This window comes from Vipera berus (assembly GCF_964194415.1).
Source record: "Vipera berus genome assembly, chromosome: 3".
NCBI classification, from domain to species: domain Eukaryota; kingdom Metazoa; phylum Chordata; class Lepidosauria; order Squamata; family Viperidae; genus Vipera; species Vipera berus.
Genome location: NC_138204.1, coordinates 193,222,871 through 193,250,273, shown reverse-complemented (window position 1 = coordinate 193,250,273; position 27,403 = coordinate 193,222,871). Strand labels below are relative to the sequence as shown.

The following is a 27,403-nucleotide window of genomic DNA, read 5'->3' as shown; positions in this document are numbered from 1 at the left end:
GCAACTGGGAGGAATTTTCCAGCCTTTTTTGCAGAGATCATTAAGCAAATGAGAATGCTACATTCATTAAGCGAATGGTGCAACTGTTAAGCAAACTCATTCATTTAAATGGATGGTTTTTGCTGCTAACTGGCCAAAAAAAAGCCAGAAACAGGCAAAAAAATCACAAATCATGGTCATATGAGCATGGAATGCCACAACAGGTTGTAAAGCTGAACCATCTAACATGCAGTCATGTGACTGCAAGGGTGGGAGGGTGTCACAACCTTTTACGATGGACAGGGGAGCTTTAGGGGCCATAAGGCACCTATTTCACAGCCATCATAACTTCCAACAGTTGTAAAATGACAGGTTGTTAAACAAGGACTGCTTGTAGCCTCTATTTTTTTGCCTTAGTTTAAATTAATGTTGTCATTAAAATGAAATAAAAATGTTGAAAATTTAATCCAGCTGAATCATAGCAGGAGGCTGAAAAACACAAACTGATGTAAGGAATTTATTTAATAAATTGCCATGATCAAAAAATTATGGATCCTGATTGACAAATTACATTTATACATATACACACAATATGAAATGCTTACCAGTAATTAGGTAGCTTAAGCATTTTGCCATATACAGCTGTGCTGAATTGAGGAATTACTGAAGTTGGTAAACTATAACATCCATTAATATCCAATGATGTTAATCCCGCTTGAAAACCAAATATCTTTAAAAAGAAATAACATAGTCAATAACAAAATATAAAAATTTGGGACTTTTTTCATTAGCAGACTTTTTTCATTTCAACACAATGAGATTCTTGCTTTTCTGAGTATTTTAGAAAGTCTTAAGCATAAAAATCATGCAAGGAACAAAATGAACACTAAGATACCATGATTTACTGTATCTTGGAACCAATGGTCCATTATATGATAAACAGTTATATGTTGCTATTATGTTACTAAGTAGATACTAGTGGGATGTCCTATATTATTTACTGAAAAGAAAAAAGAATAAAAGATACCTTAAGATAGCAGTGCATATAGCAATAGTGAAATAAATTATCAGATGGCTGATTAAGGCTGCTGACATATTGCACAAGTTGATCAGCATACATTGGCACTGAATGTTCCAGGATCACTTTATCTACCAATATTCGGATACAAGGCAGGGGCCGTAGCAGCTGAAGATTTGTTGTAGTTAGGAAGCTGCTTGAACTCTTCATGATATAGGATACAAAATACACAGACAAAGTTACATTTAAAACTTGGAAGTTTTAAACTATATAATTCCAAATATAGTTTATATCTATAACTCAAAATCATCTATTTTATTATAAATTTAGCATATAGACAAACTATGTTAGACTATATAAAAAATAATATCTGCCCAAAAGCATGGATGTTAATTATAAATAGATCATAAAATTATAGTACCTTTTGACCCATAATAACAGGCAATAAATGGGCAAGCAAATTGAATTCAGCCATAGGAATAGTAACAGCGCATTTCAAAATTGAAAAGGTTGTGATCCGAGTTGGAATATATTCCTCTAAGGCAGCAGCTTCTTCTGTGTTTGGCAAAACTTTGGCTCCTTCTATAAAATCTATAATAATAAGAGTTGGTTAAATTTAATATAATGACCAAAATAAATGTCTATAGTATCATCAATATTTTATTTTATCAATTTGTCTTAATTTAGACATAACAAGTCAGATCATGATTTACGCTTGCTTTGGACGCGTAAATGCTTATACAATAGCAGATGGAAGCTGTAGCCAGGAAGGCCTTTGCCCAACTTTGGCTGGTGCTCCAGTTAACCAAGTTAACAACAGGCAACAATTACACAATCATGCAATGAGACTGCTAAAACAAGGGTCCCCAAATGCTCTTTGCGGCAGCCTGGCTGGGGGGGGGGAGAGGGGAACTAGGCCGAATGACTGGTGGGCTAGTGTGCACGTGTGTGCGAGTGCAGCTCCACCCACACAAGCATGGGCCAGCATGCATGTGCGTGTGCACCATCCCAATGCTTGTGCAAGTGGAGCTGTGCACATGTGCACCAGCCCACTGCTCACACAAGTAGAGCTGCGTGCACACATGCACATTGGCCCACCTCTCACATGGCCTGGTTCCAAATAGGTCCGGGAGTTGGGGCCTCTGGTGCGAAAACACACACTATGTGACATTTTTATAACTAGTACCGCACACAACAAGTAGAATGCAGATAAGGTTACCCAGTTAGTACAGAATAAATAACCCCTGGTTTGAATCTTGGCATTACTTCCTGGACCAACTCAAAGTGCTGTTCCTTACCTTTAAACCTGATAATGGCACGGCACCGGGATATATCAGGGAAGACATTGCCAAAATAGTATCTATCTGTTGGATTACAACATCTGGGAAAAGTATGTTGAGAATAACCACCACTACTGCCACAAGATCCAGAAAAGCAATTAAAATGGTATCATTTCAGCAAGTTATCAGCCTGCAGCTCTCAGTCACAAGAAACCAAGAACCAGGATAAGAATTCAAAAGCACTGCGAGTTATGCAGCCCATACAAGAATCTGATCTATTAACAGACAAGGCAAATTGGTGGCAGGTAAGAGTCAATTGACTTTAAGGAGGCTGGATTAGGTCCCTTTCAGGGGCATAGGGACAACAGATTGATGATGTGTTTGACCCCACCCTCAGGCTCAGCCTAGTCATCTCCTACAGTAGCTTTGTCTGATCATATTTATTATTTTAATTGCTTTTTATTGTATCATATGCTGAACTACGATATAGGTATTTATGTACCTATATTGTTAAATAAATGAATAAATACTGCATGCCATGAACAGAAAAATAAGACTGAAAGTCTCATTAAATGTACCCTATTTATGAAATTAGCAGTACTATAAGTATATTCTTCCTTTTTTCTCCTTCCTTAATCTACTCTTTTATTCTTTGTAATGTGACGTGCCTTTATTTAAATAATAATTTTGAAGATACATCTGACTGGAAATGTTTCCTATGCAAGATCTTTATAAAATTACTATTTTCAAAGTATACTTTAAAGTAATATATAGTGTTATGATATATCATAATATTTCTCATTTTTAATTCTCAAAAGGCACAGCAAATGAATTCCTTAAGCAGATAATAAAATGAACTAACTGTAGGACAATAGGCAACACTCAGCTGAAATCTTACAGAACTTCCTCTCTGACATACATTTTTATCCTTAATATTTTTACAATGAAATCTCAGATACCTGGTTCTTAAAAATTCAAAATTCACAAAACATACCTAATTTAGACTTGCTATAAGGTTCATATTCATGTTCCAGAGCACAAACAATCATTTTTATAATTCTGTGCACTGCACTGCTATCAAGTCGAAGACTGAGAGGTCCTATAATAAGACTTTTTGTAGACATCTCCTGAACACCAATGAAGTCTTCAATCTTCACAGAAGTCACATCAGGCTGATTTCCAGACCCTAAAATATATGTTGGTTGATTTCAGAGCATTAATATATAATAAGAAAATGTTAGGGAAGGTATTTTATTATACAGCAAATATCATAGGTTAGCATTTGCACCAATGTATGGACACATGACACATACCAAAGCACTTATTTTCTCTTTAAAGATCCAGTTATGTAAAGATAAGAAGCTGCTGTCCTGAATCTTGAAGTTTGCAAAGTCAATTTATATAAACAATAGTGGCATGAAGTGGTAATTAAACATTTCCCTATATCATTTTACAAAATACTTTGTGCGTCCCTAGCTTGTTTCAAAGTTTATCACAAAACAACAGGACAGCATATAAATCAAATCAGAAGGTCATTTAAGCTCCCTTTTCCCACTGTTAGCTGAAGGAAACTGACCTGTCTAAAATTAAATTCAGCTAAAGAAATAGTATTTTAGACAGATTTAATTAAGTATGTTTATCTCAAAGATAACCTTTACTGCATCTATATTTCACAAAGAAGCCCAATTTCCTTATACCAATATAACTTTGGTAACAATTATGAGAAAGGGTGGGCAAATGGTAATATAAGGGAGATATCTGATTCTAGGAAGCAATTCATGTCCATCCTGCCCTCAAAAAAATGTGCCCAAAGCATACAGCAAAAATCCACAAGAAATACATGTACTGCATGCACATTTTTGCAGATCCAATTCAACTGTATTTGCTTTATTCCAAGTCCACTACAGCTTCTTTCTTTTCTCTGAAAACACCAAAAGTGACCCAAATTAAAATATCAAGAGAGACCCATAAGTGTGAAAAGGAATTATGTTGCTGACAGAGATGTAAAAAACTGATTACAGTTTAATGTACACATAAAACTGGTTTACATCTAAAACTGGTTTATTTCAACCAATCAGATTTTCAAGTTCAGATAATGCACTAAATGAAAGACAAATGATAATGAAGCAAAAGCTTTTAACTTTTTAAAGCCACACCAGGGAAGGATCAGGGAGAGGAACATTTATATCCCACACAGCCTCTAATCAAAAGGCAATGAGGCATGAAGCCACAATTAGCATTAAAACTCACCATTGTAGCAGAAAATATTACTGTTGTATTCCACATTGCAAGTGCAAACAATGCAAACAATGTCTAATTGAAATGCAAACAATGCCTAATTGAACTTTCAAAGAAATGAAATATCCAACACCAAGTCATGATTCTTTTAATACCTTTGGAATCTTCATTTTAGAAAAATTATTAAACTTACTCCTTCTCCATCCATGGGATTACTCCCAAGGTGCAAGGAAAGGAGTCTGTAACCCCAGTGACCCTGACAGTAATGCTGATGGATGTATCAGCTTCTGGAAAGGTCATCCTGGTTGATAAGATGAAAAAGGAATGGGGAGGGTCATACCTTCAAGTTAGTGCAGGTCAAGAACCAGACAAGCAGGGATTCTTTTGTTACTTATCCTTACGCTCTTTATTGTTAAAAAGCTAGATTTGGAAACCAGCCTGGCTTTCTGTCAATCCCATTATAGATGAAACAAAATCAAAGTAAAGTTATTTTGAATTTGCAGGGTTCTTGGTGCTCTCTGAGCTTGGCTGTTTGCTTTCAGACCTTCTATTATTCAACTAGGTAACATCATCAGTGCAAGTTAAGTGTGGAGTTTTTTCCCGTTTATATAAAGTAGCTTGCCCTGCCAGTGTTGGTGAAGTTTTTTTTATCTTGAGACTGAGTATTTTGTGTGTGTGTGTGAAAATGCCCCCTGGCCTCTGTTTCCAAGGCCAGGTCCATATTTCTTCACAGTGGGGAAGATGGAAGTGGTGAGGACAGATGGGGCTCTGCAAGCTTAAATGTAGCCAACACCACTAGAAGAAGGAATCTATCTTGAAAGAAGTCTAATGGCAAGCCAGTTGTTCCAAAAAAACCAAAACAACAACAAAAAACTGCCCACATGCAGTCTTTTAGTTATTCAAGAAATGTAAATATTTATTTATAAGTAGATCAAAAGAATGTGAGGTCACCAGATCAAAGCTACAAAGACTAAAGCCACAATTTATAAAAGGATGTCTTAAGTTTAAGAATTATTATTTATATGCCACTGATACATTACTGTTATCATTTAGTTTTTTAATTGTACATCACAATGAATCAAATATTTAGATAACATTTGTAACTATTAATATTAAAATTATTGCTGTGTGGAAAATACAAAGTTGTTTATTAATGTGTTGATTATAGAGAGATATGACTGAATTTTACATTTTTATCTACTTATTGAGTCCTTCTGCAAGATCTGGGATAGGTTGTTTGTGTTAAAGGTATTATTGTAGGATGTGAGCTGTTCCTAGTAAAGCTGCCTTTTATAACTGATTGATGGTGATTTCATCAATGCCAATGGGGAATAAGGAGTGGACTTATTTATTCAATACAATCTTATGTAAGTAACCCGGGAGTAAGTGCCACTGAACAAATTTGTTCTGTTTCTCCACTGGGCTCAAAACTACAAGTAAAATAGATTTGATTAAACTGGAAAGTACATCAAAAAACAGTTCCTAACACACAGAGTTTCCCCAAAACAAATTGCCTCAGTGTTTGATGGATTCTCCTTTTTAGAAATACTTTACCCATGCTGAATTACCATCTTTTAAGTAATTTATAATAATTAGTTTTTTCACATAACCAACAAGCTGAACACTCGATACTGCTGTTGTGTATTCCTTTGCCTCTGGAAGCTATTCTCATAACTCAACATTCCTCAAAGTGGAGATCTGAACCCAGGTTTCCTCACTCTAAAGTAAAAAGTTATACGATATCACTATATTTTTATGCACATTATTTTATTCTGAAATCTCTGAACAAAAAACAAGAGGTGGATGATGGACAAACAGAAATTAAAGAAATCAGGTCAGATTTAAGTTAGGCTTTAAAAAGTTAAGCCTAATAAGGACAGTCGGTCAAGGACTGTCAGGTGCCTCTGAATAAGCTTTTGTTTCTGTTATTCAAAGAGAAAGCAAACAAAGAAATTAAGTACCTTTGCCACTGGTGCTCTCCATTGTGTACAGATAATCCATGTAGAAAGCCCCAAACCGCTGCATTCCTGTTATCTCTGTGTACATCTCCTACCAACAAAGCAAAGTACATACAACTAATGTTCTCTTAAGAAAGAATCTTGAGATTATAACCCAACGGTATCAGAGCCATATAGATATACTAAAGATATATGCTTGTTTGGGTTTGTGCATGAATACATGGTAAAGCTTATCAATACAAAGGACAGAGGTTAGTCAAAGAATTCATCCTTCAAACAGCTAATGCAACTTCCATACCAGGCTACACAAAAGGGCATCTATAAGCCTTCTGGATCTTTTGTTCAGTTTTACCAACAGAAGCTAGTTAATTAGTATCCTAAATTGAGTGAATTATCTCAATCTGACCTCTCACTTCCTAGTAAACCAGGTGACTAAAAATCTAACATTTGCAATTTACAAAACATTTAGGAAATGTAGCCTGAATCAATTAGGTTTATTTGAACTCAGTAGGAATTGTTTGTTCATTGTCTATAGGAAGCAATGAACCTTAAATAACATTCTAATTATATCATTAGACTTGGAAGGTGATATTAGTTGAGGAGAAGCTATATGCTACTAATAAAGGAAAGCTTTAAGCTTTAACAAAGTAAGTTTATCAGTCAGATCAGACTGAGAATTGATAGAAAGTTCACCATATAAACTCAGACTTCTCACAAACAAAGGAAGGAAAGAGTCTTCCAAAAAATATTGTCTCATGACTTGTTACACTTAAAGGGTCACATGGTAGGTATTCGTTGTTTTTAGTATTCATTGCGTCTTCCAGAAATATCCTGGACTATATCAAGGTACCACTGTATTGGAATTAAGCTCTGAAGATGCTGCCTCAAAAATGTTATCAAGTTTCTTCTACCTCCCCACCCCAACTTTAGTTGTCATGCATTGCACTATAATTGGTGAATCTCAAAAGTTCTTGTGAAAAAGCAAAATAATTTCTGGACACTTGAATTCAGACTGTATTGTTTTAAAGAATCCAAATGGGAACACTGTTAGAAAATTAGCCTACTGCTTCTGAATATTATGATGATAAATAACTTTTTCCCTTTAAGAACTGTAATTAAGTACCAAAAGTTAACAACTTTAATTTATCACATTCACATCTTGATAGTTTTTGGCATCGCTTAAAGAATGTACTACATTTATCTTATTTTAATAAGCACAAAATCTTTAAAGTTATGCCGCAAGACAGTAGCCTTCCCACAACTAGTCAATAATTTTGTAACAAAAACTCATTTAAACTGAAGCTCTTCCTAGGCCCTACTGAAGATTCTATAAAAAAGGACTAATTTATTTATTTAATCCATTAAAGGTAACACATTTGGTCACCTTATGTTGATTTTTAGCTTCTAAATGATAATGAAAAATACATATTCCAACAGTTTCTGGATATAACGTATACCTTTCTTAGCACAAAAACTAAAGCCAGCAAGTAAAATATTTTAGGAAAATGCATAACACATATTTTATAACTGTATCTACTAAACATAAACCATATAAAGACAGAAGATTTGACTATTAAGCAAATTCAAATTAGGAATGAAACGGACCTTATGAGCAGCTGCATCCAAAATAAATTCTGCACGGACACCATTGTTTTCAGGACTTCTATAATCAAATAGTGAATTGGTAAGATACGTCATCCCTTTTGTACTAAGATTTTCTCCACAGTGGAAAAAGCATGCTTCCTGATATAAAAGGGGGGAAAATTAAACTGTGTAAGAAAATAAAGAAATCACAGTGTAGAACTTAAATAAAACTATTTTTCACAAATGCAGATTGCTTCCAATATATAATAACTGAAATAGTCCCATAATTTCTAGAGTGCTATAAATTCAGAACTTAATATAAAACAGTAGTATTCTTGAGCAGGTTAATTATAGCTACCATTTTCTATATTTAAGTCTCTCTCTTTGTTTCTAATCTTCTATTACTATTCACGTCTTCATACTTATCCCTTTACGACATCAATATTTAGCCTTTGACGACTGTAAATTTTGATGGGGTTGCTCATTTTGTTAATTCAACATACATATCTTTACAGGTAGTCTTTGACTTATGAACATTCATTTAATGACCATTCAAAGTTACAACAGACTTTTAGAAAGCTACTTATGATCCATTCTTAAAGTTATAACTGCCATTCCCCCTGTGGTCACATAATCACATTTCAGGATTTGGCCGTTGGCTCACATTTACAATTGGTTGTAGCATTCTGCAATAATGTGATAGCAATTTGCTACATCTTTTGCTGATTTCCAGTCAAAAAACACCATTCAGGAAAATGGATTTGTTTAATGACCATGTGATTCATTTAACAACTATGTGATTCATTTAATGACTAAGTGATTTGCTTTACAATCATCATAAACATGACCATAATCAAGTCTGGTCACCTGCTCTCTCGACATATGACAGCAACAACTCATGGCCAAAATTCTGGCTCCACTGTGATTATAAGAAAGAGTATCTGTATTTTCTTTTAAATCTTATCAAATATCTCACAGTTACTAGGACCTCCACAAAGTACTGTGCAGCAACAAAGACTTGCATGCAAACCTCATTATTAGCAATTTAAACCAACTCTGCCCTAATTTTGGTATTAGTATAGAGTTCCTTTATTATATATGCTATCACATATATGTCAGGCATAAAGAACCAGACCCATATCTAAAGAGTTCAACTAGCAGTTTTTTTGCTCAAGCCTATACATAGGAATCTTCTTAGACTGATGCTGCAGCTGGGTGAGACTAGATAAACTTCAATGGCATTCAAGGAGGAAGCATTCAAGGAGACTTTATCATATTGTGGCCATGTAGGCAAATTCCCTGTTTGACTTCTCCCACTGGTCAGCCAGTCCGTCTCCTAAATCAGATCATACTCAGCTAGAGTTTTTACTATAGGAAATTCACATTAATGAAAAAAATACTGTAATAGCATTTACCGTATATACTTGAGTATAAGCCGAATTTTTCAGCCCACTTTTTGGGCTGAAAAATTCCACTTCGGCTTATACTCCAGTCAACAAAAAAACTTACCGAGGACTTGTGCGCGGCCGAGGCTTTGGTGCTTCCGGGATCGCCCGCACCTCTCCCAAGCCACCGCCGTCCGAGACCTGCCGAAGTTTGGGGAGGTTTGGGGAGGTGCGCGCGCACCTCCCCAAACTCCGCGCCTTGCCTGCCTGCTTCTTTCCGCAGCGGAAAGAAGCAGGCAGGCAGGGCGCGGAGGAACGGAGACTTGCCGACGTTCGGGGAGGTTTGGGCGCCTCCCCAAACCTCGGCAGGTCTCCGTTCCTCCGCGCAGACCTGCCGACGTTTGGGGAGGTTTGGGCGCCTCCCCAAACCTCCCCAAACCTCGGCAGGTCTCCGTTCCTCCTGCCGACCTTTGGGGAGGTTTGGGCGCCTCCCCAAACCTCCCCAAACCTCGGCAGGTCTCCGTTCCTCCTGCCGACCTTTGGGGAGGTTTGGGCGCCTCCCCAAACCTCCCCAAACCTCGGCAGGTCTCCGTTCCTCCTGCCGACCTTTGGGGAGGTTTGGGCGCCTCCCCAAACCTCGGCAGGTCTCCGTTCCTCCGCGCAGACCTGCCGACGTTTGGGGAGGTTTGGGCGCCTCCCCAAACCTCCCCAAACCTCGGCAGGTCTCCGTTCCTGTTTGGGGAGGTTTGGGCGCCTCCCCAAACCTCCCCAAACCTCGGCAGGTCTCCGTTCTTCCTGCCGACCTTTGGGGAGGTTTGGGCGCCTCCCCAAACCTCCCCAAACCTCGGCAGGTCTCCGTTCCTGTTTGGGGAGGTTTGGGCGCCTCCCCAAACCTCCCCAAACCTCGGCAGGTCTCCGTTCTTCCTGCCGACCTTTGGGGAGGTTTGGGCGCCTCCCCAAACCTCCCCAAACCTCGGCAGGTCTCCGTTCCTGTTTGGGGAGGTTTGGGCGCCTCCCCAAACCTCCCCAAACCTCGGCAGGTCTCCGTTCCTCCGCGCAGACCTGCCGACGTTTGGGGAGGTTTGGGCGCCTCCCCAAACCTCCCCAAACCTCGGCAGGTCTCCGTTCCTGTTTGGGGAGGTTTGGGCGCCTCCCCAAACCTCCCCAAACCTCGGCAGGTCTCCGTTCCTCCGCGCAGACCTGCCGACCTTTGGGGAGGTTTGGGCGCCTCCCCAAACCTCCCCAAACCTCGGCAGGTCTCCGTTCTTCCTGCCGACCTTTGGGGAGGTTTGGGCGCCTCCCCAAACCTCCCCAAACCTCGGCAGGTCTCCGTTCCTCCTGCCGACCTTTGGGGAGGTTTGGGCGCCTCCCCAAACCTCCCCAAACCTCGGCAGGTCTCCGTTCCTCCTGCCGACCTTTGGGGAGGTTTGGGCGCCTCCCCAAACCTCGGCAGGTCTCCGTTCCTCCGCACAGACCTGCCGACGTTTGGGGAGGTTTGGGCGCCTCCCCAAACCTCCCCAAACCTCGGCAGGTCTCCGTTCCTGTTTGGGGAGGTTTGGGCGCCTCCCCAAACCTCCCCAAACCTCGGCAGGTCTCCGTTCTTCCTGCCGACCTTTGGGGAGGTTTGGGCGCCTCCCCAAACCTCCCCAAACCTCGGCAGGTCTCCGTTCCTGTTTGGGGAGGTTTGGGCGCCTCCCCAAACCTCCCCAAACCTCGGCAGGTCTCCGTTCTTCCTGCCGACCTTTGGGGAGGTTTGGGCGCCTCCCCAAACGTCCCCAAACCTCGGCAGGTCTCCGTTCCTGTTTGGGGAGGTTTGGGCGCCTCTCCAAACCTCCCCAAACCTCGGCAGGTCTCCGTTCCTCCGCGCAGACCTGCCGACGTTTGGGGAGGTTTGGGCGCCTCCCCAAACCTCCCCAAACCTCGGCAGGTCTCCGTTCCTGTTTGGGGAGGTTTGGGCGCCTCCCCAAACCTCCCCAAACCTCGGCAGGTCTCCGTTCCTCCGCGCAGACCTGCCGACCTTTGGGGAGGTTTGGGCGCCTCCCCAAACCTCCCCAAACCTCGGCAGGTCTCCGTTCTTCCTGCCGACCTTTGGGGAGGTTTGGGCGCCTCCCCAAACCTCCCCAAACGTCGGCAGGTCTGCGCGGAGGAACGGAGACCTGCCGAGGTTTGGGGAGGTTTGGGGAGGCGCCCAAACCTCCCCAAACAGGAACGGAGACCTGCCGAGGTTTGGGGAGGTTTGGGGAGGCGCCCAAACCTCCCCAAAGGTCGGCAGGTCTGCGCGGAGGAACGGAGACCTGCCGAGGTTTGGGGAGGTTTGGGGAGGCGCCCAAACCTCCCCAAACAGGAACGGAGACCTGCCGAGGTTTGGGGAGGTTTGGGGAGGCGCCCAAACCTCCCCAAACGTCGGCAGGTCTGCGCGGAGGAACGGAGACCTGCCGAGGTTTGGGGAGGTTTGGGGAGGCGCCCAAACCTCCCCAAAGGTCGGCAGGAGGAACGGAGACCTGCCGAGGTTTGGGGAGGTTTGGGGAGGCGCCCAAACCTCCCCAAAGGTCGGCAGGAGGAACGGAGACCTGCCGAGGTTTGGGGAGGTTTGGGGAGGCGCCCAAACCTCCCCAAAGGTCGGCAGGAGGAACGGAGACCTGCCGAGGTTTGGGGAGGCGCCCAAACCTCCCCAAAGGTCGGCAGGAGGAACGGAGACCTGCCGAGGTTTGGGGAGGCGCCCAAACCTCCCCAAAGGTCGGCAGGAGGAACGGAGACCTGCCGAGGTTTGGGGAGGTTTGGGGAGGCGCCCAAACCTCCCCAAAGGTCGGCAGGAGGAACGGAGACCTGCCGAGGTTTGGGGAGGCGCCCAAACTTCCCCAAAGGTCGGCAGGTCTGCGCGGAGGAACGGAGACCTGCAGAGGTTTGGGGAGGCGCCCAAACCTCCCCAAAGGTCGGCAGGAGGAACGGAGACCTGCCGAGGTTTGGGGAGGCGCCCAAACCTCCCCAAAGGTCGGCAGGAGGAACGGAGACCTGCCGAGGTTTGGGGAGGTTTGGGGAGGCGCCCAAACCTCCCCAAAGGTCGGCAGGAGGAACGGAGACCTGCCGAGGTTTGGGGAGGTTTGGGGAGGCGCCCAAACCTCCCCAAAGGTCGGCAGGAGGAACGGAGACCTGCCGACGAGCCGCGGCCACACAGGGTATTCCTGTGTATTCAGGCTTGCAAAATGGCGGATCGAGCCTCTGCTGGCGGCAGAGGCTTGCAGAACGGCGGATCGGCTTATACTCGAGTCAATAACTTTTTCCAGTTTTTGGGGGTGAAATTGGGGGTCTCGGCTTATACTCGAGTCGGCTTATACTCAAGTATATACGGTAATATTTATATAATTTCAGTATTTTGATTTAAAATTATCAAGACCCAATCATGTGTGTGTGTGTGTGCGTGTGTGTGTGTGTGTGTACAGACTAGAGAGAGAAAGAGAGTTCTAGATTTTGAACAAAAGGAATGATATTGATAAATACAGTGTTTTTCCCAACATGTAATCAACTCTTTAGTTGAAACTATCCTGCCCATTTCTCTTTTTATTCTAGGACCTAAAAAAAATAGTTCAGATGTGTTCATGAGCTGAACATATATACAAATATTGGGATTTTTGTTCTCACTGATACTTAAATCGCTGAGGCCCTAATAAAAAAAGTTTTTAAATTACTTTTCCTTACTTAAAAAACAATACTTAAATCCTGTTCTGACTTTCAGAATGAGACGTGGCACTTTGGACTTGATTCAGGGTCTTCTAAAAATTTCTAAAACTGTTTCCAGGCTTTCTAACACATTAGCATGTCTGTGATCCAATAAAATATAAATTATACTTACTGATTCACTTCTGTTCTTGTTCTCTTCAAAATCTGTAACTCCCATAATTCCTTTAAGGCAAAGAGCTTGGCAACCAACAAATCCTATCTGGCAATTAAAGAAAGGTTCTCCTCTCATAAGGGCCTGGGAAGAAAATTTAATGCGGTATAAAAACAATGGGCAATGGTTAATATTCAAACTAAATAAAACAAGAAAATAAAGACACACAAAGAGTTCAACTTCTGGTGAAAATTAGACAAAATTATTCAGTTTTCTTGAAAAGAGAATATATGTGATTTGCCATTGCCTTTTTCTGGAATGTTTTTGACTTCCCAGTGTAATTTACAATCCAGGATACTACAGTGAAATTAATAGTTCTATGGATTATTTTATATGTAGGCTCACTGTACTTAAGTAAAAAGTAAATAAAATAAAATAAAAGAGTATTTGTAATGGACAAGACATGAAAATACTCATTTCTGAAGTATAGGTATAATCTAAAAATGGATCTCTTTCAATAATTACAACTGTCCAATAAGAGAGGAATATAAAAACAATACTGTAACTGCCAGCTGAAAATAATAATACTGATGAAAAACTACTGATGCCAAGATTTCTACTATAAATTAACACTGTACAAAAGTAATGGAAAAATTACCTCAATTGTAGTTCCTTCTTGTTGCCAGCAAATTATTTCTTTGGATTTTACTTTCTGTGGACTGTAATAACTACTTTCAGCTTGCATTTCAGTGAGCTATGTAACAATATGAGGAAATTTACCATTAGACAACATTATAATTAAATACACGCAAAATCTCGTTATTCAATAAGAAAAAATGATGACAGATTTTAGTATTGATAATATAGGAAACAGGTACACTAAAAGAGCTATGACGCATTATCCACACAGAAAATAACTTGGACATAAATACATCAATTTGACCTATATACTGCTACAACTGAAAAAAAATTCCGTAATACTTTTACTTTCTCCAATCATAAACAATGAAGAAAAAAGATAAATTACCCTCTGTGCAGGTGTAACAGAGTTTATGAATATAACCAAATGTTATTAAGCACACTGCAATAACACGGGAAGTAATTTAAAAGATGGAAGTATTCAGTTGACCCTTATGAACTTTAAATCATAAGAAAATACTTCAAGTTTACACATTACACTCACACACTGGTTAAAAAGGTTAGCATTATTCACTAAAATAGGTAGATTAATATTTTGTCTGTTCCTAGCACTCTATTCATCTTTAACTGCCAAAATAATTTCTTTTAATTTTCTCATAAAACAAAATTTCTAGAAGTTCTCATTACTTTGTCATTTCCGACTGGGTGTACACATGGTTGACATTTTGAAGCACAATTGTATAAGGCAAACGTTCAAGTAAAACAGGAAAAAATCTTCAGCTGTATGCAATTATTGTAGAGGAAAAGCAATTAATTGATTAAAAGAACTCAAACGTTGCAAGAACAATTTCTGACATTATTAGGAAAATGCTACATTTAATTTGCTATGATTTTTTTAGCTGGAGTAGTATCAGCTACTCAGAATGCTAATGCAGAAACCTGACCTTATTTTTGACCAAAATATGAACCACAAATTAATTCCATACATTTTTAGCATTCAAGCAGAACAATAGATTCTAATGTTATTTGCCTTCTAAATGCCACCATAATATCCTTATATATTCCAATTTATAATGTAGAAATTTATATTAACAATTTTTGGATACAAAATTATTTTAATGCAGGGAAATGAACAAGAATTGCTAAAATGGTCAATCTTAAGGAGTTATAGTTATTTATGATCATTCATTCAGTGACTGTTTGAAGTCAAAGCAGCACGGAATGAAAGACTTATGCCCAGTTGCCAAAGATACAGCCATTGCAGCGCCCACAAGGTTACGTGAATTCAGAAGTTTGGCAGTCAACCCACACCTACAACTGCTGAAGCACTTCCCCCCACACTTCTTCCCATTTCTGCCCCTCTGAGTGCCCTGCACTCTACCACACACTATATTCCTGATATCCCCTTGCTGCTGCTGTCTCCAGTTGACCTTCACTGTTTTGTTCTTCCCGATGTTGGTCCAGGATCCAGGCAGTTGAAGAGGGTGCAGCCCTGAGAAGCACATAGTGAACACAGTGGGATGATGGAGCCTTACCTGATGAAGAGAGCTTGCCAGGCCTAGCTGGGGAGTAACTAGCAAGACAGTGAGGGGCAAAGCTGTGTGAAGTAGGAGAGGGTGAAAGTTCATGTGATAAAGCTGGATGTTGCTGGAAGGCACCGTCTGAGTTGGTGACAGAACTGGAAGAAGTGTAAGGAGCTGCAAGGTCTGTAGGCTTCAGCCCCTTGGAAGCTGCTGGCCATTCATGAAGATTTGCAGGAGGTAAGTTGGCTGAGAGCAAGTAGGGGACCTGTGGGTAAGTTCTGCCAGAGCTGTCTCATCTCTACTCCTTGCTGAAGCCCCGCTGATCAGTTCTCCTGGTACACTTCTGACACACACTGTGCAGTGCACATTGGAAGCTGCTGGCCATTTGTGAGGCTTTGCAAGAAGAAGACTGGGGCAAAAGCAAGCAAAGGGTCTGTGGGTAAGCTTATTTATTTGTTTGTAAAGTTTATTGGCAGCCCATCTTATCACTGGTTAACTCTTAGTGCTGGGCTCATCTCCACTCCTAGCTGAAGCGTGCAGTCTGGTTTTCCAGGAGTGTTCCAACACAAGCTGCATATTGCACACTGCGCATCTGAGAAGCCTGCATCTCTATGCTTCTTCCAGTTCTGCTACCATTCCAAACAACACCTCCCACACAGTCTCCACCTTCACCCTTGGAGACAGATCTCTTCTGCCTTGCCTGATGACAGTTTGCTTGCAAATGTTTCATTACCTAACTAGGTAATATCATCCATGCTCACTTATGATGATACCTGAACTATGATAATGTTAGGCACTGATGATGCTACCTAGTTGGGAAATGAAATGCTTGCAAGCAAACAACTAACCTCAAAGACCACTGAGAACTCTTGCAATTTTTATTTTGTAACAGAGACAATAATTGATAACATAGATGTTATCAATCAAATATAGTAGTAACAATTTTGTACCAAGAAAGCCTAGGTTCAGATCTTCATTTAGCAGTGAGATTTAATGGATAATTTGGGACTATTAGACTAATTCTATCAGAGGATTACTGACAGAGAAAACAAAGAATCATGTGTAATGCCATAAATGTTCAAGAAGCAATAACTAACTAACTAAAACTATAGAGAATTCAAGCTCTCCCCCCCCACACACATATCTCAAAGTGCTTACACTCCTTTCTTCATTTATTATTTTTCAGTTGTTTGATCCTGTTCTGGGGTCTTTGTCATAGGTTCTGCAATGAAACTTATCAAATTTTATGAGGGAGGACACTGTTGCACACCTCCCTATCCTGCTGCTTCCTCTTCTGCCAGCCTGGTAAGCTCCTTTTGGCAGGTGAGGCTCTGCAGCCCCATCGCACTCACTGCACACAACCCAGGGCTGCATCCTCACCCAGCACCTGTATACTGGGCCAGCAGCAGAATAAAAAAGATGGTGAAAGTCACTTATGGGTAGTAGAGGACAACAGGGTAGGCAGCAGAATGCAGTACACTAAAAAGGCAGGGATAGGAGGAGATAGGCAGGCTGGGAGAGATGAAGAGGGCAGAAGTATGACTTCCTCGCCTGACGACAGTGTGCTGTCCTGGCCTAACAACTACAACAACCAAATTCAGAGAACATCAAGAACCCCACAGTTCAACCCTAAGCTACATATACTCTCTTCAGTTGAAATAAAAATCAGATAGTAAGGATTCAGTACTATTTACTTACACAGGAGTACCTCTCACTGAATTCCACAGAGTTACATTTGAATGGATGCATACAGGATGCATGCTGTATATACTATAGAAGGATTGCTATAGTATTTTATCTAAAAATACATTTTATATACATTTTCTCCTAGGATTAGAATTTGGGCAATACTGCTTGTAGCAAGTGCGCTTGACTAATCACTCAATTAAATACAGCTGAAAATATACTTGGATTAAAAATAAAATACTTGCTTTGAAAGTGACTGTTGCCTTTGTGCAATAAAATCCTATGGAAACAATGGGATCCTTAATGACTGGACTTCTCTGTTGATTCATCGTTCCGTCATCCACGCCAACGTCATCACTGTCTTCATTATCAGTGCCCACAATAGCAGGTACAAAGGACCAGGCCCACGACACCCACCCTTGCTGTTGATCATCATCTTGTGGAATATAAAATTCTGGAGAAATGTCTTTGCCTATTTCATCTTCTGCACCTGAAAACAAAGAAACGGAGCTAGCTAACAATGCAATTTTAGCCACCAAAAATTGAATTTTTGTATTTGTATTTACCTTTGTAGAAGAACATTTTTCTACCTGAAAATATTAAATGTCTTGTCATAATTAACATAAGGAGAATATCTAATTTTGTTGTGTTAGGCTGAACATATTCATAAAATATCCATTTCCAAATGCATTGTACAATTAAGGATTGTAGTTTATATATTTTATATAATTAAAATATATATTCTTTTTAGAATTTTTATGGCTTTTGTTGCTCATATATAACACTTCTGTTATGAGCAACATCAATTTAAATTTAAAAATCTATTATAAAGCCGTATTTTTAAGGAAAAAATACAATTGTTTAAATTAAAGGTATTTGAATTTGAATTGGCACAAAGATTAGGACATAGAGCCAATCTACTTATTTAAACCAGGAATAGTGAGCTTGCAGATAGTAATATTAATATCACCATCATAAATTGGGCCGTGATTAGTTTGAAAAAGAAATGCCCCCCCAAACCTCCCACTTTTTTTCCCAACCTTACTTATACTGTAAATTGGAACTATTTTAAAGTCTCATTATCAAATGGGGTGTTTTGTAGCCACATTCACTCCTATGTCCCCAATGTGCTTGAATAGAGTTAAATCAATACACCGCTTAAGTTATAATACGTTATAAGCATCTGAATATGTGTCAGTATATTGCATTTATCTCGTTGGTGTGATGTTGACTGGCTAAGAAAGTAGACTTTAGTTCAGATATTTTATGTAAGGTGGACTGCAAGGAGTAAAATAAGACTTTGCTTGTGCTTGAGTATATTGGCCCAATCTGGTCTGTACTATATTTACTATAAGCAAAATATGTTGTGTATAGCTAAGACATGTCTAAGGCTCATAACCTAGTCTATACCTTTTCTGTATTGCTACAAAAATAAGAAAGTCTTTTTTAAAAGATTTTTAAAATCACCATTTGTACTATTTTGATAAATAACTCAAGCTGGCAAACATACCTAATACCCCTACCTCCTCCTATTTCCTCCACAACAATCCTGTGAGGTGAGTTGGACTGAGAGTGAGTGATGGGCCCAAGACCACTCAGACCACTTTCATTTTAATTTGTCTAAAGCCATGAAAGCAGCAGGCGCGGTGGCTCAGTGGCTTAATGACTCTGGGAATGTGTTTTCTCCCAGCCTATGTGAGTCCTTGTTATACTCACAAGGAGAAACCCCTCTCCCAAGAAACAGGCAGGAACTGCAAGAAAAAACCAACCCCTTTTATTCTCACAGATCTGAATCAAACACAGTCCATAGAAACTGGATCCTCAACATGAACGTTTGCCTTCAGCAACCAGCACCTCCCACACCATCCCTTTTATAATTCAGCCAAGGCGTAGCTTCCTAATGCCTTCTCCTTTGTCTTTGGAGCTGCCGCATTTCATTCCTCTGTCCTACTCGCTTCTCTTTTCTGCGTATTCGTGCATCCGTGATTTGTCCCAACTGTTCTTCATCACTGTCCAACTCAGGCTCCCAGCACAGCTGTATCTCAGCCTGCTCAAGTCTTGGAGCTCCTCAGAGCCTTCCTCTGACTCTAATGTCACTCCAGGCCCCTCCTCCTCATCTGATTCCTCAGACTCAGCTGCCGGATCCACTGGCTGGCAAGGAATCACAACAAAATGGTCTCTGCTCCAGCAGTTTGAATCCTAGAACTGCCTGGCGGAATGATCTCAGTTACCTAAACTGTCCACCTAACAGTTTGAAAGGATGTTCTATGTGGATAGATAAATAGGTACCACTTTGGTGGGAAGACAAGCGGGTGCTCCGTGCAGGCAATCAGATTCCTGCCAGCTCTGAACCTTCCTGGTTGCAATGGCCATTCGCAAGGCGGCTCTGGGGAGGGAGAGGGCTTTAGATGATGCTACAGGAAGAGCCACTCGTCTTTTTTCTGGTGCAAAGCCAGCTCACCCTCCTGTGGCACACCTTGGAAAGCATGTGAGCATTTCTTACAATAGAGCTGGTAATTTGGTAGCCGAACTACTACTTTGCAATAGCATTGTGGTCTCCTGGCTAATGTAACAATGCCATAAGCCAACAACAATACTAGGTAACAGTTATCTATCGGCCGTCATGGTGTCGTCTATGAGATATTAAAAAGCAGGACTTGAATTATAAATTACAAAAAGGATATATGCTTGTCTAGGTTGTTGTGGGGGTGTATGAGTATGAGTGGATTAAAAAAGTGAAATTATTTGAGATGAAATTGAAGTGAGGAGGCATTGGAAGACATATTTTAGAGATTTACATCGGAATGATAATATCATCTCTAGAATGTCCTCTCCTCAGAAGGTCACAGGACTCTTAGCCTGCTTGCATTTAGAAAGCAAGTATTGCTTCAGTAGGTCTTGGGTTCTGGTTTATTATGGTTTGCTATAATTACATAATTGTTTCTTTTATTTTATTGGCTGCATACAATTTATTTGTAAGCATACCCAGAGTAATTGTAGATTCGGGTGAATCATAAATATTGTAAATAAAATTAAATACAACAAAGTGAAATTGAAACAAATGCTATAAATGTTAGCATTTATTTGAGGAAAAATGATGAAAAGGAATGCCTAAATATTGCCAGAATGTTCAAAAACAGTAGGGCAGCATTTGGGGATAGTGTAATTGGAGAAATGTTATAATCTGAATTTAGTTTATTTATGAAATGGTCGTGAAACTTGTTTAACATGGCATGAAGATTGCCTCTGGGCTAGACAATTAGAAGAGTAGCAATAATATTTACTTATACAAAGGAAGAGTTGAAAGAGTAAGTGCAAAATTTGTTTGGAATTAGTTTGTTAAATATATCTAGGAAGATACTTGACAGAATTGAAGTGACAATGGGCAAAATATGAAAAGCACACTTCAACTTTTTGCTCCAGGGGAGATGTGCAAACCAGATTTTTCCTCTTCAGCAAATCACTGAGAAATGTATGAAAATGAGAAAGGGATGGTATATTACTTAATTCAGAGATATCCTACCATAAAGCAAACACTTGAATTACAGAATCTTTTGTGCAAATATGAAGCTGGTTATTAAATGTGATAACCTGATGGGAGCTGCCATATTCTCAAGACATTCACACTCAATGCATGCATGCATGCATGCATGCATTTATTATTTATTTATTTATTTATTATTTTTGGGACTTATATGCCGCCCTATCTCCCGAAGGACTCAGGGTGGCTAACAACAATAAAAACAATACAAAAGTTAAAAGAAATTAAATAAACAGCCCCAAAATAAATTAACTAAACAATTAAAAATTAAAACATTTTAAAAACCCGTCGTCAATCCAAGTCAGCCTGATGAAAAAGGAAAGTTTTGAGGTCGCAGCGAAAGGACCGGAGATCCGGGGCCATCCGGAGCTCAAGGGGGAGTTGGTTCCACAGGGCTGGCGCTCCCACAGAGAAGGCTCTCCCCTTGGGGGTCGCCAGCCAACATTGTCTAGCCAACGGCACCCTGAGGATGCCCTCTCTGTTTGAGCGCACTGGGCAATGGGAAGTCGTCCCCGGCAGCAGACGGTCCTGCAAATATCCCGGGCCTAAGCCATGTAGGGCTTTAAAGGTAAGTACCAGCACCTTAAATCTCACCCGGAAGACAACCGGTAACCAATGCAGCTCACGCAGGAGGGGTGTAATATGGGAGTATCGGGATGCTCCCATCACTACCCGCGCGGCCGCATTCTGCACCAGCTGGAGCGTCCGAGTGGTCTTCAAAGGCAGCCCCATGTAGAGAGCATTGCAGTAATCTATCCGAGAGGTATCGAGTGCATGAGTGACCGTACATAGGGCATCTCGGTCCAGATAGGGGCGCAACTGGCGCACCAGGAGAACCTGGGCAAATGCCCCCCTGGCCACGACTCCAATATGATCTTCAAAACTGAGTCGTGAGTCCAGGAGGACACCTAAATTGTGTGCCCTATCTACGGGAGGTAACAGCTCTCCTCCCATAACCAAAGATGGAACCTCTTGGACAAGTCGAGATGCCGGTACGTAAAGCCACTCAGTCTTGGCCGGGTTGAGCTGGAGCCTGTTCTTCCCCATCCAAATCCGTACTGCTTCCAGGAAACAGGACATCACATCGAGGGCATCGCTGGGTTGGTTCGGGGTAGAGATAAAACACTGGGTATCATCAGCATATTGATGATACCTCACCCCGAAACCACGGATGATCTCACCCAGCGGCTTCATATAGATGTTGAACAGGAGGGGCGAGAGTACCGACCCCTGAGGCACCCCACAACTAAGGGGCCTAGGGGTTGACCTCTGCCCTCCTGCCAACACCGTCTGCGAACGGCCCAAGAGGTAGGAGAACCACCATAAAACGGTGCCTCCCACTCCCAACCCCTCAAGACGTCGCAGCAAGATACCATGGTCGATGGTATCAAAAGACACTGAGAGGTCTAAAAGGACCAGGACAGAGGAATAACCCCTGTCTCGGGCCCGCCAGAGATCATCCACCAGTGCGACCAATGCCGTCTCCGTGCTGTACCCGGGCCTGAAACCCGATTGGTATGGATCCAGATACTCAGTTTCCTCCAGGACCAAAGGGAGCTGCCATGCCACCACACTCTCAACAACCTTCGCAAGGAAGCGAAGGTTGGAGACAGGACGAAAGTTATTTAAAATAGCTGGATCCAAGGCAGGTTTCTTGAGGAGGGGCCTTACCACCGCCTCTTTCAAGGTGGCAGGGAAGCACCCTGCATGCTGCACTAACTGCAGTTTCTGGATGTCTTCCAAAGCAGTCTTACATGGAAGAGAAAGTTTGATATAAGAGAAACATAAACGTTAAATGTAGTAGTCATGGAGTACTGAAGAAGTATATGTGGAAAAGAAGAGTAAGGTCAAGAACAAATATATGTGAATATGAACTGAATGCAAAAATGAATGACCAGTAAGGAAAAGTAAATGATTTCTATTTGTTGTTGTTGTTAACTGCAAAGTCGTGACCAACCCATCACGACCCCATGGACAACATTCCTCCAGGCCTTCCTATCCTCTACCATTTCTGGAGTCCATTTAGGCTCACGCCTACTGCTTCAGTGACTCCATCCAGCCACCTCATTCTCTGTCGTCCCCTTCTTCTCTTGCCCTCAAACTTTCCCAGCATTAGGCTCTTCTCTAGTGGGTCCTTCCTTCTCATTACGTGGCCAAAGTATTTGAGTTTCTATAGAGAGTATTAATGTTTTGCAATACAAGGTAAATAGATTTTATATTTGATCAGGCCCATTTTATAAACTCGTATTTAATTGTGCTCACTACTACTCTATATTATTAGAATTAGGCAAGAATATGCCACTGCAATCTTTCAAAGTCAGTCCTCCACACTGTTTTTCCAAGTATGAGAAGTTCATTATAAAGTGAAATAACACAAAGGGCTCAATGAGAAACAGTTTTGTGTGTGAGTGTGTGAGTGTATGTTTGTGTGTGCGTTATTATAATAAACTTCCTTATTAAAGAGATGGGGCACTTATGTTTAGTTTTCAATTTAAATAATAGAAGAAACACCGGATAGCTTTGTAGGTGGTATGTTCTGAGGCTGTCATATAAATCCAATAAAAATAATGGAAACAAATCCACATGGACCCAACACAGAGTTTATCATTCTCTGCCTCCAAATCAGTACAATAAAGGCAAAACAACTGTGCTTCCTACAGTAATTTAATGAAAGCCACACAACAGCTAAAGTGGTTAAACTTGGCTACTCAATGAAATAAGTTTCACTTTCATAGTAAATAGACTCAGATATTTGCATAAAAGTAAGCGTTACTTTTAAGGGGCCCAAATGGCATAATTTGACACCTGTTCTCAATTCACACTGCCCTGCACTCTAAAATGCTCTTTAGTGATTACCTATCTACGATTATATTTTTTTAAATCAAGATTTTAAAAAAATAAGATCACCAAACCCAGACATTAGTAACCCTGCTGCATAGATACTTAAATAGTATTTCTCAGATATACTTGTCCAATTGATTATATTGTCTCTGTTCAACACATATCCATTTTAATATTATATTGGTTATCTAACCTAAAAAAAATCAGTCTTTCTCTACTCTCAAATTGTCCAACATTTAAGAATCAATTTGTAATATAGGTACATGTAGTCATCTGAATTAAATTGTAAATATTTTTTTCTACATCTATCACAGATGCGCAAAAGTTAATCTCTAACAAGTCTATCTTCTGAAAGAATCAGCCCATCCTTCTCCAACTTGATAATACTTAAATATGGTTCATCCATTCTCTAAGAGATTATGAGAATCAGTCCTACGTATTTTGATGGTGCCAAGGAGGTATAGGACAATTTATACATGGTAGAGAAAAACAACCCACCACTCAGTATCCTTACCAGAATAATGAAATATTACAGAAATAAGTTTGTAGTATCCAGTTTAAACAAATTAGCAGTTGAATCTACAACATTCAAAAGTCAAAGAATGCACTCCTACCTAAATTTACACAATAGACTGTACGTATTAAAGTTTTTCCAAAAGAAAACAGTATTTATTTATTAAATCCATTTATTTAGCTGTCCATCATAACAAGTGACTCTAGGCAGAGAACACATTAAATGAAAATAAAAACAATGTTAATCAAAATGTATTAAAATTATATATCAATTTAAATGGATAGATTTATCTGTTTTAATTTAGCAAACATATTGTTTTTCAGAATATAGAAACATTATTAAATACAAGAACAAAACAAATGACATTCATAACTACATCCTATGTTCCCAAACCCCTTATTATCTATACATTTTCTGATATCCTAGTTCTAGACATAAACTTATACTAAGGTAAAGGTAAAGGTTCCCCCGCACATGCGTGCTAGTCGTTTCCAACTCTAGGGGCCAGTGCTCATCTCCGTTTCAAAGCCGAAGAGCCAGCGCTTGTCTGAGGACGTTTCCGTGGTCATGTGGCTGGCACGACTAGACGCCAAAGGCGCACGGAACGCTGTTACCTTCCCACCGGAGTGTCCCTATTTTTCTACTTGCATTTTTACATGCTTTCGAACTGCTAGGTTGGCAGAAGCTGGGACGAGTAACAGGCGCTCACTCTGTTACGCGGCACTTGGGATTCGACCCGCCAAACTGCCGACCTTCTGATCGATGAGCTCAGCGTCCTAACCCACTGAGCCACCGCATCCCTTACAAACTTATACTAATGTGGTATAATTGTAAAGATGTGAATTAGGACTGTGTTGTGTATTGTCAAGACTCTTAATTGTGAAGACGTAACAATATTTTAAATAAATAAAGTTTCATTAGCTATTAGTTGTCTTCCAAGCCTAATTCAAGATGTTCACACAAAACCTTAAGCCTGACTTACTTTAAGGTCTTTCTATTCCCAAACTGTCTACTCTACTTAAGTGCAATTCTTGTAGGCGCCAGCATGACTATATTGGACACAATCATCTCCTTATTGTGGTATCCGTATTATGGAATAACTTGCCACAGGAGTTGAAGGAAACTATCTTACAATAGTTTAGAATATTTATTTTCACAGCCTTCTAATGTCAGTATTTTAATTTTAATTTTCATAATAAAATATAATTGTAATTCTATGTTAATGTTTTTATATGCCTTGCAAGTTATCAAGAGTTCTCTAAATAAATTAAGTAAATTCAGATATGTAAACAGATTAATCATGTCTAATTCTCAGAGACAAGTCCCTGCAACTTTCTTGGCAAGGTTTTTCAGAAGTGATGTGCCACTGATTCCTCCCTAAGACTGAGAGAAAGTGACTTACCCAAGACCACCCAGCTCCTTTTGTATTCAAGATAGAACTAGAATTCACAATCTCCTGTTTTCTAGCCTGATGCCTACTGGGTTGTCAGGACCCTAAGACCACTCAATCATTGGCCACAGGCAGTACTCTAACAAACACCAAATAAATGATAAAATGGATTTTTATAATTGAAGAAAGTTGATTTTAATCATAAACATATACATAAGTATAAAAAAATCTAATCTACACATAATGTATGTATTTATCTCCTTTTCATTAAGAGATGGATAGTAATAAAGGAAAATATTTATAGCTCAGGGTTGAAATGAGAGGTCCTTGGTGCTCTCTGAGCTTGTTTGTTTTCTTGCAGACATTACATTACCCAAACTAGGAAACATCATCAGTGCTAGGATACTGGGTACTGAAGCGCCTGCAAGAAAACAATCAAACTCAGACAGCACCAAGGACCCCTCAGAGATGGCTAGTTACAGCAGGTTGTTAATGTTACTATGATTTCACATCACCTTTTGCACCATTACATATGACTGAGAAATAAAATAAGCAATCTATGTGTTCAGATTAAAAAGGAAATTCTATTAATAGTAACATACATTAAATAAAGCTATCAAATATAATAGTAAATATAATTTAAGGTAATTTCTTCTCAACTGATTATTACTGAATTATATAATAGGAAAATCTAAATCATCCCAATGGATTTATTCTACATACTCTTTTTGTATCTTATTATAAAATATTAATGTGACTCTTTGAACCAGCCTAAGATCTGTGCAGGACTCAATAAGGTAGCAATTCAGTTTTAAATACATTCATGGACTTAATCATGTTTCTTGAACAAGATGCCCATCTCATAAAAAATGCATTTCCACTACTTGCTTTTAAAAGATAAAATTGTTTTGGTGGAGCAGTGGGCTAATGCCTCCTTAAGTAACACCAGCTGCCTGCAATTAGTGCAGGTTCGCATCCCACCAGGCTCAAGGTTGACTCAGCCTTCCATCCTTCCGAGGTAGGTAAAATGAGGACCCAGATTGTTGGGGGCAATAAGCTGACTTTGTAATAATGCCGCTTGGGGGGTGTATGAAAGCCCTAATAAGCAGGCATATACATAGAATGAAGGCTACTGCTAAGCTTGTAAGCCGCCCTGAGTCTTCGGAGAAGGGCGGGATATAAATGGAATTTTAAAAAATAAATAAATAAATAAATAAATTTTGTGCAAGACATCGTGAAATAGATTTTTCTATAAATCAAGTCAAGCTATTGCTTAATATTTAAATCCTAATAAGTAACAATGTTACTAAACATTCAGTTATGGGACATTCCATCCTAAAAATAGGCTCTTTGGAATTTTATAGAAATGAACAGTCTGTTTCAAAGTCAGATTCTTTTTTATTACCTGAGATATTACCCAAGATATCCTTGGTGTGACAAATAGGGTCTTCACTTTCTCCATCTTTAAAGTTACCAATTTCTCCATAGTACAGTGATATTACAAGTTGCATTATACGGATAAACATAGGAAGCTGTTGATCAGTAATAGAAAGCTTCAGACTTTCAACTAAAGTATGAACCTGCAAGTACAGAGAAAAGCAGATAATAAAATAATCAGATTCCAACGCTCATGCTTAAGAAGCATCTGGGGTTGTCTTGGCTAAGTCTCTATCTTCTCATACAAAACAACTTCAGAAACAAACCAATATAAATTTTTATTTTCATTAAAATAGATATAACAGATACAATTCTGGGGAAAAATATTTTATCTTTAATAGTTCTAATAGAGAATAGTTAAAGCTAGCACTAGCTAAAAAAAAAAGTAAAGTCCATGATCTAACCAATACCTTTAATAACTTGTTCTGAAGCATTTTGGATAATAAAGTACACATTCTAAATTGGAAAAGCTATTTGAGAGAATAAAGCTCAGAATTCCACAGAAAATGGCCATTACCTAAAAAAAATACTTTGTTGAGAGTGATCCAATATTTCTGAATA

At 40.0% G+C, this 27,403-nt stretch overlaps 1 protein-coding gene across 3 annotated transcripts in view; it reads right to left on the bottom strand.

The window, feature by feature from the left end:
• The window catches only part of VPS13B (vacuolar protein sorting 13 homolog B), a 354,623-nt gene that overhangs the window by 301,156 nt on the left and 26,064 nt on the right, over positions 1–27,403 (bottom strand). For all 3 annotated transcript variants that reach the window (XM_081322737.1, XM_081322739.1, XM_081322738.1), the window contains exons 7-16: positions 26,811–26,985; positions 17,365–17,609; positions 13,930–14,025; positions 13,293–13,415; positions 8,079–8,216; positions 6,477–6,564; positions 3,272–3,463; positions 1,419–1,588; positions 1,007–1,201; positions 585–709 (exon numbers count right to left, since the gene is read on the bottom strand). In XM_081322737.1, coding sequence (XP_081178863.1) covers positions 585–709; positions 1,007–1,201; positions 1,419–1,588; positions 3,272–3,463; positions 6,477–6,564; positions 8,079–8,216; positions 13,293–13,415; positions 13,930–14,025; positions 17,365–17,609; positions 26,811–26,985 — 1,547 coding nt within the window. The remainder of the gene's footprint in view (positions 1–584; positions 710–1,006; positions 1,202–1,418; positions 1,589–3,271; positions 3,464–6,476; positions 6,565–8,078; positions 8,217–13,292; positions 13,416–13,929; positions 14,026–17,364; positions 17,610–26,810; positions 26,986–27,403) is intronic.